The sequence below is a fragment of the Eretmochelys imbricata genome, chromosome 3, assembly GCF_965152235.1.
Source record: "Eretmochelys imbricata isolate rEreImb1 chromosome 3, rEreImb1.hap1, whole genome shotgun sequence".
NCBI classification, from domain to species: Eukaryota; Metazoa; Chordata; order Testudines; family Cheloniidae; genus Eretmochelys; species Eretmochelys imbricata.
The window spans coordinates 16,100,136-16,116,338 of NC_135574.1; the positions used below are offsets into that span (position 1 = coordinate 16,100,136).

General features: G+C 40.8%; 1 protein-coding gene across 1 annotated transcript in view; it reads right to left on the reverse strand.

Moving 5' to 3' along the window:
• Nucleotides 1-422: 422 nt before the first annotated feature.
• Nucleotides 423-16,203, reverse strand: part of ADGRF5 (adhesion G protein-coupled receptor F5) — a 60,038-nt gene continuing 44,257 nt past the window's right edge. The window contains exons 15-21 of the mRNA XM_077811528.1: nucleotides 15,560-15,765; nucleotides 13,848-14,027; nucleotides 11,328-12,719; nucleotides 9,372-9,413; nucleotides 9,213-9,272; nucleotides 5,889-5,973; nucleotides 423-502 (exon numbers count right to left, since the gene is read on the reverse strand). Of these exons, the coding sequence (XP_077667654.1) occupies nucleotides 423-502; nucleotides 5,889-5,973; nucleotides 9,213-9,272; nucleotides 9,372-9,413; nucleotides 11,328-12,719; nucleotides 13,848-14,027; nucleotides 15,560-15,765 (2,045 nt within the window). The remainder of the gene's footprint in view (nucleotides 503-5,888; nucleotides 5,974-9,212; nucleotides 9,273-9,371; nucleotides 9,414-11,327; nucleotides 12,720-13,847; nucleotides 14,028-15,559; nucleotides 15,766-16,203) is intronic.

The following is a 16,203-nucleotide window of genomic DNA, read 5'->3' on the forward strand; positions in this document are numbered from 1 at the left end:
TGGATGTGTATATGCATGCATTTGGCATCATTCAGAAAATTGGCAAAGCGAAACTATTAAGACCATGTGAAGTTTAGTGTAGTCTCATGGCTCAATCCTGTACAGTGCCAAGCACCTCCTCGTTGATGCTGACCGCCTTCAACTGTCACTGAGATTAGGGGGAGCCCATCATAGGATTGGACCCTATGTGGAATATTTTTAAATTTCTTTTAGCATTAGTGGTCTCTTTAACATTCCACATCATGAACTTTCCATACATGTTAAATAGAAGGGATGCTTGTTAAAGAACACGCCAAGGCACAGTGCAATCTGGGTGATGTCCACTTCTCTATGATTCAGAGTATTTTTTCATTCTTTTGATGTATGGCTTGCAAAAAGACGCAGGTCCTTTCTCACATTTTTGGTTCAACATTTGCAACACATCAGTGAAGCAGAGAATATGTGTTGGAGGTGGGCTCACTAAATGAACCTGTTGTTTCTGTGGAAGAAATTTTGTATTTTCCTGAAAAGAAAAAAAACATGTTTTGGAGCTGAACACACAATAGCCTTGAACTGGTTGATTCCGTCTGGACTGTGGCTACATCACGGACCACAAAAACAACATGACTTGTGATTTGTATCACATGCTAACACAGATAGATTATGTTGACTTGCATTAGATTAGATTGTTTGACAGTGACCCCTGACTTCCATTACAGAGTTCCAGATGCTGATGTAAATTCTGTTCTCCGTTATGCCTCTGCAAACCAACTGAAGCCTGGATTCTAAAGTCAGTGCTCAACGATAAACTCGTACACTCATATTCAGGTAGGTCTAGATGATCTAATTGTCCCGTCTGGCCTTAAAATATATGAATACTTAGGTAGCTAAAGAAGTGACTCGATTTTCAACGTGCTGAGCACCCAGCAGCTCCCATAGAAAGCAATCAGGCTACTTATTGAGGGGCCTGAATATGAATGTGGGAGTATGACTTTAAACACCCATTTGGGAAAATCGCGGCCTGGCTTTTTAAAAATATCGGACAAATTCTGTTCTGTTGTCCTGATGCAATCTTTTTGGCTTCAGTAGGTTCTGGCACTAGATTTTGCCCCAATATGTGATTAAAAAAACACTTTTAAAGCATAATTGTTTGCTATCTATTAAGATCCCTCGTTTGCTGCTTTCAGCCCAAACCTTTCCTCATCTCCTCTGAGCTATAGTTGGATTAAAAAGACCAAAGCTATAGGGACCAATTTATTCTGAGTTTAATTTAGAATGATACCTCCCTAAGTATCAATTAATAAGTTAGCCTTAGTAAAACAGCTACCCTATGCCAACAGGTGCTTCTTTCAAGCAACAGCTCAGATCTTCTCACTCCTAGGTGGTACAGTGTAGCTCAGAACTATACTAATTGTGCCATGTCATGAGCATAAGAATGGCCATGCTGGGTCAGACCAAAGGTCCATCTAGCCCCATATCCTGTCGATGATTTTGTGTCATCTACAAACTTTGCCACCTCAGTGTTTAGCCCTTTTTCCAGATCATTTATGAATATGTTGAACAGCACTGGTTCCAGTACAGATCTTTGGGGGGCCCTGTTATTTACCTATCTCCACTGTGAAAAGTAACGATTTATTCCTACTCTTTGTTTCCTGTCTTTTAATCAGTTACTGATCCATGAGAGGACCTTCCCTCTTATCCCATGACTGCTTACTTTGCTTAGGAGCCTTTGGTGAGGGACCTTGTCAAAGGGTTTCTCAAAGTCCAAGAACACTCTGTCCACTGGATCATCCATGTCCACTTTTGTTGACCCGCAAAAAAATTGTAATAGATCGGTGAGGCATGATTCCCTTTACAAAAGTTGTGTTGACTTTTCCCCAACATATCGTATTCATCTATGTCTGATAATTCTGTTCTTAACTATAGTTTCAACCCATTTGCCTGGTACTGAAGTTAGGCTTACTGGCCTGTAATTGCCAGGATCACCTTTTTTAAAAATTCAATGTCACATTAGCTATCCACCGTCATCTGTTGCAGAGGCTGATTTAAGCAATAGGTTACATACCACAATTAGTAGTTCTGCAATTTCAGATTAGAGTTCCTTCAGAACTCTTGGGTGAATACCATCTAGTCCTGGTGAATTATTACTGTTTAATTTATCAGTTTGTTCCTGTATTGACACCTGAATCTGACACAGTTCCTCAGATTTGTCACCTAAAAAGAATGGTTTAGGTGTGGGAATCTCCCTCACATCCTCTGCAGGGAAGACCGATGCAAAGAATTCATTTAACTTCTCTGCAATGGCCTTGTCTTCCTTGAGTGCTCCTTTAGCACCTCGATTATCCAGTGGCTGTATTGACCGTTTGGCAGGCTGTTATCATGTACTTAAAAAAATTCTTGCGGTTAGTGTTCGTGTCTTTTGCTTGTTGCTCTCAAATTGTTTTTTGGTCTACCTAATTATATTTTTACACTTGACTTGCCGGAGTTTATGCTACTTTCCAGTTTCTTCAGTAGGGTTTGACTTCCAACTTTTTTAAAGGATGTCTTTTTGTCTCTAACCACCTCTTTTACTCTCTTGTTTACCCACGGTGACATTTTTTGGTACTCTTACTGTTTGTTTTTTTATTTGGGGTAATACATTTAATTTAAGTCTCTATTATGGTGTTTTTTAAAAGTTTCCATGCAGCTTGCAGGTATTTCACTCTTGCAACTGTTCCTTTTAATATCTGTTTAACTAACCTCCTCGTTTTTGTTTAATTCCCCTTTTTGAAGTAAGATACTACTGTGGTGGTTTTCTTTGGTATTTCCCTCCTATAAGGAGGTTAAATTTAATGACATTAGGGTTGATATTACCAAACAGTTCACCTACATTCACCTCTTGGATCAGATACTGTGAGTCATGTAGGACTAAATCAAGAATTGCCTCTCCCCTTGTGTGTTCCTGGAATAGCTGCTAGAAGAAGAAGCAGTCATTAACGGTGTCTAGAAATTTTATCTCTGCATCCCATCCTGAGGTAACACACACAGTGTGACATTATCTGATTACAATATGACCATATAGATCATTGTTGCAACCACCGTTATATATTTGCAGTAACTATTGTACAAAGTTTGTCAAGTAAGGTGACTATGAAAAGGTTCTGATTTGCTGGCTATGATTATGCTATCTGTATGCATGCATCATTTTTGTATGTGAAGTTATAAGTGTTGGCTCTATACTTGGATTTCAAATATTTGCCCCTGGGGTAACACCCATGAAGTAATTAGCCAGCAATTCTTGGAGGAACTATTCAAATTGACAGGTTTCAGAGTAGCAGCAGTGTTAGTCTGTATTCGCAAAAAGCAAAGGAGTACTTGTGGCACCTTAGAGACTAACAAATTTATTTGAGCATAAGCTTTCGTGAGCTACAGCTCACTTCATCAGATGCAAAAACCTTTAACCGACAATGACCATGGAAGACGCCTTTCTACAGGTAATGGAATTTCCTGCTGTGACTAGGCGAAATGCATGAACATGTGACTTGCCCATGTGACTCCGAACTCCATCTTGTTGTTGTAATTTTTCACAGTAAGAACAACGGGATGCCCTTCACAGGGCAAAAGCCATAAAAGGCCCTGGAAACACCTCCATTTTGTCTTCAATCCTGCTTCTGACCTCTAGAGGAATTTTGCTACAAACTGAAACTCTGAACAATGGACTGAATGACCCATCCAAGCTGTGGATGTATTCCAGAGGCTTGACTTAAGCCAGCAGTTTATTCCATCACTTTTATAAGCCTAAACCAAGAACTTTGCCATTACTGTATGTAATTGATTCCTTTAACCAATTTTAACTCTCATTTTTCTTTCTTTCTTTCTTTTTATGAATAAACCTTCAGATTTTAGATACTAAAGGATTGGCACAAACGTGATTTTCGGGACAATCTAAGTTATATATTGACCTGGGTGTGTGGCTGATCCTTTGGGATCAGAAGAACCTATTATTTGATGAGACTGGTTGAAAAGACCCACTCATCTCTGAATCCAGTGTTTCTAGTGGTGATATAAGAACTGGACTGCCTGAGGAAACTGCCTTTATGTTTTCTTGTTAGCCAGTGTGGTGAAATAGGAGTTTAATTTTGTGGCTGGTTTGGCATATCTTATAAAAGAATAGCCACCAGTTCTGGGTTGTGTTTGCCCTATTCCTCAGAAGTTTGCCCTGAATTTGGCTTTCTCAGTTATGATCCACTAAGGCACGGTTACACACAGACAAATGGGAATAGTTGAAATCCTCAATATTATTGGGTTTTCTGTTTTTGTAGCCTCTCTAATCTCCCTGAGCACTTCACAATCACTATCACCATCCTGGTTAGGTGGTTGGTAGTACATTCCTACTGCTATACTCTTATTATTCAAGCATGGAATTTCTATCCATAGAGATTCTATGGTACTGTTTGGTTCATTTAAAATTTTTACTATGTTTGACTCTGTTTTTTCACATATAGTGCCACTCCCCCAGCAGTGCAACCTACTCTGTCATTCCTAAATATTTTGTACCTTGGTATTACCATATCCCATTGATTATCATCATTCCTCCAAGTTTCTGTGATGCCTGTTTATATCAATATCCTCATTTAATACCAGGCACTCAAGTTTACTCATCTTAGTATTTAGACTTCTTGCATATGTACACAAGCACTTATAAAATTTAGCAGTAGTTAGTTGTCGGGCTTCATGTGATGTAATTGAATGAGACTGTTTTTCATTTGACTGTTTCTCTTCAGTTTCTACCTGTATTTTATCAACTTCTATCCTCTCCTCTTATCTAGGATATAGAGCATCCCCTTTAATAAATCCTCCCCTAAGGGATGTGTCTGTCTGAACCATGTGCTTCTCTGCACCTGTCGGCTTTCCCTCAGGCCTTACTGTAAAAACTTCTCTATGACCTTTTTAATTTTACATGCCAGCAATTGGTTTGAGTGGAGCCCATCATTCCTGTATGGGCTCCTCCTTTCCCAAAAGGTTCTCCAGTTCCTAATAAACCTAAATTCCTTCTCCAAACAATTGAGACCCTGCAGTTCTGCCTGTCTAAGTGGCCTTATGCATAGAACTGGAAGCATTTCAGAGAATGTTTCCATGGAAGATCTAGACTTTAATCTCTTACCTAGCAGCCTAAATTTGTCCCCATTACCTTTCTCTTACTTTCCCTATATCATTTGTACCTACCTGTTCCACAACCACTGGCTCCTCCCCAGCACTGCACATAAGTCTATCTATATGTGTTGAGAGGACTGCAACCTTCACACCTGGCAGGCAATTCACCATGAGGTTCTCCCAGTCATCACATACCCAACTACCTATATTTCTAAAATCAAATCCCCCATTACTATTGCCTGTCTCTTCCTAATAACGGAGGTCCCCTCCCCGGAAGGGGTATCCTCGATGTGAGAGGATACCGTGGCTTCATCTGGAAGGATGGTCCCAGCTACAGGATCAATTCTCTCTTCTGCAGCTTGATGTTCTCCTTCCATAAGAATTTCATTCTCCTTAACAGCATAGACACTGTCAGACTGGGGGTGGGACTGTTCTACTGTCTCCCACAAAGTCTCCTCTGTGTACTTCTCTGTTTCCTTAACTTCTCGAGTTCAGTCACTCTGGTTTCAAGAGCCCGTACTCGGTCTCTGAGGGCCACGAACTGCTTGAGATGACTGAGTTTTTTAGAAAAACCTAATCTAATGAATTTTTAAACAAACTTAATAGGCCAGCTCTAGCTCCCAGTTATACTGCTGTAAATCTAGTCATTCCACTGCCTTCAGCTACTGGAAAATGGAACTACCATTTTAGACAGAGAGACACTATTTGAAAAGGATTTGAAAGGACACAAAAATCCTGTCTGTTGTCCTTGTTATCATGTAGCCATTGTCACATACCTGTTTTGCCAAATAAGTTGTTTAGTGCTCCTGAGACTTGAGAGCTCATGGAGAACACGGGGGCAGAATCACCCAGGGACATTGACTGTAAGATAGAAACTGGTTTTAGTTAAAAGTCAGGAACATTTTCTGCAGCTACATTTTAAAAGAGATTGTGTGAACAGAATGCTGTTCAGTGGAGCACACAGGAGGCATATAAATGGGGTGTTGGGCAGGCTAGATAAAGGAGCTTTTTAAATCAGTGGTTCTCAACCAGGGGTACACTATCCCTGTGGGTTCACAGGGGTCTTCTAGGGTTTACAGCAATTCATCTAGATACTTGCCTAGCTTGACACCAGGCTACATAAAAAGTACTAGCGCAGTCAGTACAAACTAAAATTTTGTACAGACACTGACTTGTTTATACTGTTTTACATGTTATACACTGAAATGTAAGTACAATATTTATATTCCAATCAATTTATTTTACAATTATTTTGGTAAAATGAGAAAGTCAGCAATTTGTCAGTTACAGTGTGCTGTGACACTTTTGTATTTTTATGTTTGATTTTGTAAGCAAGTCGTTTTTAAGTGAGGTGAAGCTCGGGGGTACGCAAGACAAATCAGACTCCTGAAATGGGTACAGTAGTCTGGAAAAGTTGAGAACCACTGCTTTAAAGCAATCTATTGCAGAGGGAATAATGACGCTATTGAGGCATCCAGTAGCATTCAACCTATCAGCACAAATTAGAGCCTTCACTTCTCTCTGCGTGTGCTTTCTTGTGGCTTGCTCTGTTTGGACTGGATTGTGGTTTTAGATTGAATTTTTTTTGTGTGTGCTGTCACTCTATTATTTGTCTGGCATATTCTCCAGCCAGGAATATGTACATTTATGGTAATGATCGTGGACAAGAGAGAAGCAGACAGATTAAACTTAAAATAAAGTACAAGACACAGCCACAAACAGCCTCTGCTTAAATAGCGCATATGATATATGGGGTTAGACTACAGGACCTTTCACTCCAGACAGCACAGGGCTTCTGCCACTTGTGCTCAAGGAGAATTCCCATTAGCATGGCCAGTAACACTAAGGCTGACATCCTCTTTAGGTTTCAGAGTAGCAGCTGTGTTAGTCTGTATTCGCAAAAAGAAAAGGAGTACTTGTGGCACCTTAGAGACTAACCAATTTATTTGAGCATAAGCTTTCGTGAGCTACAGCTCACTTCATCGGATCCTCTTTAGGTCAGTCCTCAGCAGATGAGATTACACAAGCATTTCAGCAAATCTGATTCCATCCACCAGAGGGCAGGTGGAACACAAACTATAAAACAATGATGTAGCTTACGAAAGCTTATGCTCAAATAAATTTGTTAGTCTCTAAGGTGCCACAAGTACTCCTTTTCTTTTTGCGAATACAGACTAACACGGCTGCTACTCTGAAACCTATAAAGCAATTGGTACTTTACACAGGGGCAGGGAGAGAATGAGTTTATCTTGCTGGAGATGAAGGAAATTTCCTTTATGGAAAAGTCCCATAGAATTCTATAGGGCTGGAACCAACAGGGTTCTCCAGAAATAAAGAGGGGTTCAATAGAAATACTCTAAAAGCCTATAGAATTTAATGAGATCTCTGCAATAGATCGGTTTAAACTTTCTATAGCAGGGTCCTCATTCCCTATTAAATGTGATAGTGTTTTTATAAGGTTTGTCAGACTGAATCACTATGGAAAAAAGGGTGCAATTTAATAGATTTGAAACACAAGTTCATAAAGTGATCAAGGAAGAAGATGAACGTGAATTAATTATTTTTAAGAAGGATGAGCACACAGGGCCCGATCTGCTCTGCTTACTCTCTGCTTACTAGGCAAAACTCCCATTGAAAGAGGCCAAAATCTTGAAGGGTGCAACTTCCACTGATGTTGCTGGGCGTTTGTGTTGGCCCAATGGGGGCTTTACCTGAATAAGGAGTGAGTAAGGAGTGTATAATTTTAGTTAGGCTAGTCATTTCTGATTGGAGTGGCTCACTGGATGAGTTTCAGATCGAACACTATTACCCAGTCGTAACAACAACCCAACCAGAGGCTGCAGATTAGCAGGCACCAGATGAACAATGACAGATTTTCATGGAAATGTTCCCAGTCTGACAGGAGGCTGACAAACGCTGTTTGCAAAGAGTCTGTAGTGAAGGTGTGTTGGTGAAGTCCTCTGTCAACCCACGGAATAAGTCCAGCACAGAAGGCACAGTGCAAGCTTTCCTGTAGTGTCTGGACAAAGTGCCTTAACCCTTTATGTGGCGGCATCAGCTCTGGGACGGCAAGTGTATTTCATCCTGGGATTCTAACGTGCCCGCCAGTAAGGGTGCTAATCTGTATCAATTGCAGCAGTGGCTTCACGACAGATATAAATCATTCTTCTGTGCATAAACTCCATTGTCTCTCATAGGCCCATATTTCTATGAATTTAACCATTTAAAAACGTCAGGGCCACAGGAATGGCCATGCTGGATCAGACCCATGGTTCGTCTAGCCCAGTATCCAGATGGTACAGAGAGAAGTGGAGGAAACCCTGCAGTAGGAAATTATGGGATAAACCTGCCTCCAGAGGAAGTCCCTCCCGACGCCCAATAGTCAGGGCATGTCTACATTGCATCTGGGAGTGAGCCTCCCAGCCCAGGCACACAGATTCATGCTAGTGGGGTTCTCATAGTTCTGTAGACCTCACAGCTTGGGCTGGAGCAAAGGCTCTCAAGCCTGAAGGGGAGGAGGTTGGAAGGGGTGGGCACGAGAACCTGAGCTCCAGCCTGAGCTGCACTGTCAAAGCAACATCTACACAGCTGTTTTTAGCATGCTAATGCGAGCCCCGCTAACACGTGCCCTTTGAATCTGTCTTATGCCCAGAAGCACGTGGCTTTCTATCCCTTCCTGTTTGTAGTCAGTGGGCACTCCCCCCAGAATCAGGCACCCCATTTGTTTCTGGGGTCCTGTGTGTGTCAATAGTAGAGCTGGTTGAAATGTTTTGAATTTCAAAAAAATCAACCAAATTTCAAAGTTTCAAAGAAATTTTGAATATAATCTTTAAAAGTAAAAATATTGATTAAATTTACATAACTCCACCTCCTACATTTTTGACCAACTATAGATCAAAATATTTTGAATTTCGAAAAAAGGGGGAGATTTAAAAAAAATAATAATTAATTTCTCCCAGCTCTTTTCTTTTTTGAGTAGTTCTAGTAAATAAGTATGAATATAAAATATGATTAATGATTAACATTGATTAAAAATACATCTGAGGCACTGCAGAGTATTAATAAAGTAACTATGAAATCCGTTCTTAGAGAGGATTAACCTTTGTTTGCTGCATACTCCATCTTGTAAATGAATATTTGTTCAGCAAGGCTTCTAATACCTGTGGTTTGCAAACAAAGTAAATCAGTAAATCCATGCAGTCAATTCAAATAATAAGCATATCTTTGTATCAGGTGTAAGACATTATCTGAATTCTTACCTTCTTGTCCCGGAGAGTTCCAAACACCAGAATGAATAATCCCTATAAAAATATGATATTTAAATATAAACAATATATGCATTTGTCCACATTCAACCACACTAGAGCATTCCCCTACGCCATTTGTCTGTCTTGACTATTTAAATCATAAGCTCTTTAGGGCAGGAACCGTTTCTTGCTATATGTTTGTAAAGAACCTAGCACAATGAGGTCTTGATCTTGTTTGAGGTCTCTAGGCATTGCTGTAATATAGATAGCAATAATAGTTCAGCTCACAGAGGTGACACAAACCAACACAGACAAGGAATTTCCAGGTTATGGATGTCATTGTGTCTTTAAATCATCCCATTGTTCCTGGGTACTGCATGAGAAAATGGCGAGCAGTTAAATGCCCTGTTCTATAATGCAGTAGTGCTTATTCAGTGTTTCCACAATATTAACTATCATTCTTTTCCAGGCTGTTACTGTGTGGTTAACATGTTGCTATCAAAAAGTAATATGCAAAGTGACTAGGCATGTACAATTTAGAAGACGGGGGGAAAAAAAGCATTTTTTTCTCTTTTTGTTTCAGAAAAGAAATGAAATTTTGTGAAAAATTGAAATATCTGCAGTAGTTACTTGCTTATCAAAACTAAACTTGATTGACTTCTTTAAGAATGAGAAACGTATTATGTATAATTTAGTTAGCCTATAAAAAGTACTGTTTGGTATACTGATGAAATAAAGAAGTATACAGTTTATTGTTTTGATTCAGATAATAAGAACAAATACATCTAGCATTAGGGATGAGCTGCAGCTGTACACTTAGGTACTTAGGTGCATTTTTTTGCCTACAGAAACATTTTGTTCATGTAAAATACTTATTAGTTATTATTAGAAAATATTTTGAAGGCAAGAAGGGCAGCAGTAACATTATTTTAACATTACTCTACAAATTATTTCACTGAAATGTTTCATATAACAGTTCCTTTCAATTGTCCCCCCAAAATTGACAATTTTTCCATACCAGGCAAAAAAATGGACCCTCCCCCCTCAAATATCTTTTCCAAATGTTTCCTTTTCCCCCCAGACCTGCACCTTAGTGACACAATAATTCTGATAGTTATTTTCAATTTTATAAAGCATTTCACCCAGGAAACCTGAGTGGTTTACACATGTGAATTATTATTTGTTAACAGAGGTGGGTAGAGAAAGGTAATTCCATTTTATGGAGAATTTGATATTTCAGAATTTTTTGGGTGTTTTTCTCATCTGCAAAGAAACCAAAAATTTCAGCATCCTCAGTGAAAGGGAATATGGTTCCAGCTCTAGAGCCGTCTGCCTGATGGGATGCCATGGAGCTATAGAACCTGAAAGCCCTGGGCAGAATGAAAAGCAGAGAGAGGACTAGAACCCAGGAGTCCATACTGCCAGGTTACTTCATTAACTGTTAGAACTCATTCTGCAAGTAAAAATCTTAGCTCATGATTGGCAGAAAACAGGGTTGGTCCATTTCAGTTGTTTACTTCCCACTTATTATTATTATAAATTGATGAGCAATTATTAGTATTGCTCATCAATTTATTGTGTCTTTGATGCCTTAGACCTGGACTGCTGTCCTACAATCCCTAATTATTTGGAAGTGATAACCTGCTAAAATAACACTGGAGGAGACAGAATCTGATGGTATCTCAGGCTGTGTAATAAATGGGAATACATCCTTCACCATAGTGAATCTTGATCCCATGCACAAAGTACAGCTGTTTGCGCAATTTGGGGAAAGAATTGCCTCACAACTTATTGGCAGAGACCTTGGGAGTAGGGGTGTCACCTGCATCTGTGACCAGTCAGTAAGAAACACAATCTATTTCCTGTAACTTCAGGAGCATGAGCATCTTTAGTCCTTCCTGTCTTCTTTTTCTATGAGTCTGTGTTAAGTGGTCATGAAAAATAAAGCAGTGCATACATGATACTCACTTGGAAAGCATTGAGGAGAGTAAATAGTATATGGAATACTATTGAGCTGTCTTTGCTAAGGGTTGCGAGTCCAAATCCCCAGGTAAGGCCTAATAGTGGCGTCAGAGTGGCAACATTTTTGATGGCTTGAATCAAGGAGCTCCTCTCCTGCTTGCTTGGCTTCTCTCCAATGGCAGGCCTTAGTATTCTGACTAGGATTACAACCGCAATGATTGAATTCACAGCCACAATGATCAGCGCGGGTACAACGAAGGCAAGGAGAGCTTTGCTTTTCTCCCAGTTGAGCCAGCAGGCATTTTCCCTTCTGTAAGCGTCATGCGGTTGAGTGACAGCTATGGTGATGACTGATATAATAAGAGGGGACCCATATCCCAAAGAGAATGCTACAGCTTTCTGGATGGTCTTGCTAGTGTCATGTAAAATGAAGACCAGGCGATAGAAGATCATGAGGCCCAGGGCAAGCATCCAGAAAAAGACACTGAGGTAGAACAAGTGGATGAAAAAGGTGGCAGCTATGCAGACATTCCCATTCACTAGCTTCTTTGTGTCTTGTAGGGAGGCAGTGACAATGAACCAGATGTCTGCAATCAGAAGAGACACAGCTATGTTCAATATACAGACGTGACGCATGTAGGAGGTTCTGTTTTTGGTCACATATTTCCATACCAGGGATTCAATTAATATGCAGATCATCAAGCTCGCTATGGAAATGCTCAGGCCGATGTAGGTAATGTAATCTAGTGGGGTTCCAGGATGGGTCAGATTCAGGTTGGGCGACATCAGAATTGAGAACGAAGTCAAGTGACTGCAGGTGCAAATGATATTGTCTCCTTCATCCTTCAGGTGACAACCGGTGTCATCCCATCCTCCTGCATTACCAGAGAGAGAGAAGTTCCAAAAGACACACTGGGGCTTTTCCAGGGAAGAATTGCTTTTGGCAAATGTCAGAGAGATCTGGAAGTCCGGAGAGAGCGTGCTGTTCATTGTTGTTGTCGTCATCACCAAACCATTCACAACCTTACCTGTCTCGTTGGGCTTGGGCAGAATATCTTTGAGGGTTGAGAAAGCCACGGTGATGATGGTCGAGTTTGGTTTCAAGTTCTCAGTTTCATTTCTTCTAATTAGCACATTACCGCTGAGGTTTGCTGAACTGGGGAAAGTAAAGTTCTTATTATAGTCCAACATGCTATTTTCTGTGATAATGATACCTTGCAGCTGAAGGTTGGTGTTGGTGATAGAAGGAATGATATTATTAGCTGGCTGGAGGGACCGGGAAAATCTCTCCACTGATTTCAGTAACAGAGAACTTTTCTCTGTCTGCTGATTGTTCAGATCTTTCCAGGCAGGTATTGTGGAACTGTTGACAATAATGTCCACTGTAGAGAGGAAATTCTGTAATAAAGACAAACATCTGGTATTAAGTTCTTTACGATCATTGCTACTATCAATAATAACATCTGAAATTTATCTTTCTAGCCTGGCCTCTCTCCTTTTGCCCAGTCTCAAGCAATCCCTCAGACCTTTCCCCCAGGATGTCCCGTCTCCAGTCAGGGTCACTGAAAGCAGAGGTGCTCATCTTTCCTTCTAATACTGCTACACTTTTGCCTGGCTCCAGTCCTGGCTCCCAGGTTTGCATCCTCTGTGTTATCTCTGACTCCAGTCTGCCTGCTGCTCAAACATCCAGTCCATTTAGCTGGTGTAAATCAGCAAGTCTCTTGTTGAAACTTGCCATTTCTTCCAGCTAGATCTATTACTAAAAATCAGCCCTGTCCTCTCTAACTCCACTTCCTGACTATTCCTTGTTCATCTCTTGCACTTCACCTGTTTTATTGCCAATTCGTTTCCCTTGCCTGATCACAACCCCTCCACATTTATCTGCTTCATTTTTCCCGTACCTGCTCCTAACCTGTCATTCCTCAACACCCACCTCTGCCATTCACACATGCTCTTCACCTCAGCTGCCTCCCCCGTTTCCATCATCTCGGTTTCACTCACGCCCCAGATAACTCATAGCCTCTCTATAAACACCATAATTTATTAAAGAAACAATATCCCAAGTCCTTCCTTTATAAATCTAGGGGAACCATCTTGATTTGAGTAACTCTGTGACCATACCACCGTAACCTCTGTACTCCTCCTTTTCTCCACTATCCCTACTATTTATCAGACTCACTTGTGTATCATGTCTAAAATGAAGACCAGAAGCTCTGTGGCAGAGACTGTCTTCTATGTTCTGTAAAGTTCCTAGCACACTTCTAGATGCTGTACAGATAATAATCTGTTGTTCCAAACATGTCACCCTTTCATGAATCCTTTCATGTAAAAGCAAAGCTCCTGGTCCTCACCTTCAAGGCCTTTCATAATCTTGCCTTCATCTGTATCTTTGTTCTTATTTCCTCTTACCTTATCATTCCCTCAACTCCTCCCTAATCCACGTACTAACCAATCAGGGAGTATATTCCCATCTGATGCAAAGGCCAAAGAGCCAATCAGCTTCTATACGGCTTAACTGTAACTTACTGTCATTGTGTGTGGATCTGCATCTGTTGGGATGGTTGAAACCAAATCCAGAATGGTAATTACTGCCCCCAGGTTTGCAGATGAATTGTTTATTTCTTGTTGTTCCTTTATTGTAATATTATGAAGAGTCTCAAGATATGTGGCTAGCTGTTCTGCTGGCTGGGGACCAGACACCAAAGACTAGAATGGAAATTAAACACGATGTTACATATATGCAATGCACCTTCAGTCAAGATACACAATGAGTCCATAGGGAAAGACGTGTAACTCCTGCACTGGTCTAGTTGAACGAGGAACATGGTGACTGCAGGTGATTTCTAGAAGGGAAGACAAAGGATGCAGCAGCAGGACTGTTGTTGTATCCAATGGACAGTGCAAATTAGAAAGGGGGTTATGACAAAAGCAAAAATGGGAGTGGTCCTACCAACCGCTCAGCCAGACACCATGCTGTGGGAATTATTCCAAGCCAGGGACTAGCTGACAGCAAGGGATGGCTTGTGCTCTGGAGCTACCTGTGAAGCGATGCCATATGCATGGGGTGTGTCTGCAAATAGAGGGCCACCGTTATTGAGCAGTGTAAAGGCTATGGCAGGACAGAGTCGTGGTCACCATCCAGCCATTGAAATATGAACAGGGGGCAGGAGCATGCTCATGGGAGTTGCAAGCCAACAATGCTCACCGGCAGCGCTACAGGAGAACCAGAGGCAAGAAGCAAATGTTGTGCTAGTATTGGACAGCTCTGGAGAGAGGCTTGACTTGGTCATCATTTCCCTCCTCGCTTCCTGTGAAGGCTCTGTGTTGTGGTGACCCTCCCTCTGGCTGTGGAGTGCCATGAATGCTCCCTTCAGAGCTAGTCATGGTATGTGTACTATATACACTCACCTACGGCAGACAAAAGCCCTACTACGTCTAACAGCTAAGGGTTATTCACCTTTAAGGCAGGTGGTAGAAGCCTGTGCTTATGGTCCCAAGGTTGGTTATGTGTGATATAGCACACACATTGTGATGATGAGCATGGGATAAAGCCTTGATTCAGGACAGCACTTAAACACATGCTTACCTCTAAGGATGTGCTTAAGTCTCATTGACTTCAGTGGGACTTAAACACATGCATACTTTTAAGCACATACTTAAGTGCTGTCCTGAGTGAGGAATGCTAGTGAGAGAGCTGGACAGTAATGTCTGCACAGTAGGTAAGTATCATGCAGACTAAGCCAATGTTTTCAGGTTGGTGACCCCTTATTCAGCATCACATATTTGCACTACCCCCTTATATTTACTAGGGAAACAAGCACAAAAAGTGTATCTACAACAACAGCGCTCAGACTCTATAATTTATTTGTGTGTGTGTTTCGAGAGGTTGTCAGAGAACAGTGGACCCTGCAAGCTAAGGGTGTGTGGAGAGTGGGGGAGTGAGATTTTCTTTGCTTTAGACTGTAATAGAATTTTCAATGCCTCAAAACCCTGTTCCTTTGGTTGGCTTGATAAGCACTGCAATTACTCTGCCGCACTCATAACTCCCCGTAGCCCATGGAACAGGGGGTTTATTACCTAGCTTTAAAAGAACTTTTAATTGAACAGATGCATTTTTCCAGTATTGAATGTCTTTTTAAATGGGTAAAGCATTTTGAGCAATAGAAACAAGTTGAAAGCACCTTCTAGTCTTTATTTAAAACTACTGAAAAAACATGAGAGGAACACGAAGTTGTTACCTCAGCACTACTGAGCAGTGTGTTTATTCGGTTAGATATGCAGCTCTTTCTAGCAACTTCCCAGTTGGTGTTGTTACACACATAGATTATAGTCCCTCTGACAGGGCTGCTCGTGCCATTCACATCTTTAGAGTCTGGGCATGGTTTTATTATCTGTGCTCCTTGCTGTCCCACACCAATGCTGTTTGAGCACGTAACTTTATTTTCTGTATTAAGAAAAAGAAATAAATGGATGACAGGGAATAGAATTCTCTAATTTCTCTGTATTTTCCTTATTACAGATAATTTTCCTTCTGGATACATATATATATTTATATATATATGGATGTACATACATATTTCCCTAGCATTCCTCACTGTAGTGTTGTATCTGCATGCCTCACAAGCATTAATGAATGAAACCTTGCAACGCTTGAGAGGCAGAAAAGTTGTCTTATCTCCAGCATGGAAAAATCAGCATTGAGTAATTTACCCAAGGTAATTTACAAGACTCCTGTGGCAAAAATGAAAATAGAGCCAAGATCTTCAACCTAGACCTAGGACCTTAACCACAAGATCATCCTTCTTCCTAAAACAATCACACAATTTTCAAAGCACTGTGCAAGCAAGGACAAATTTATTAGCAGACATGGGCTCAGGTTTGA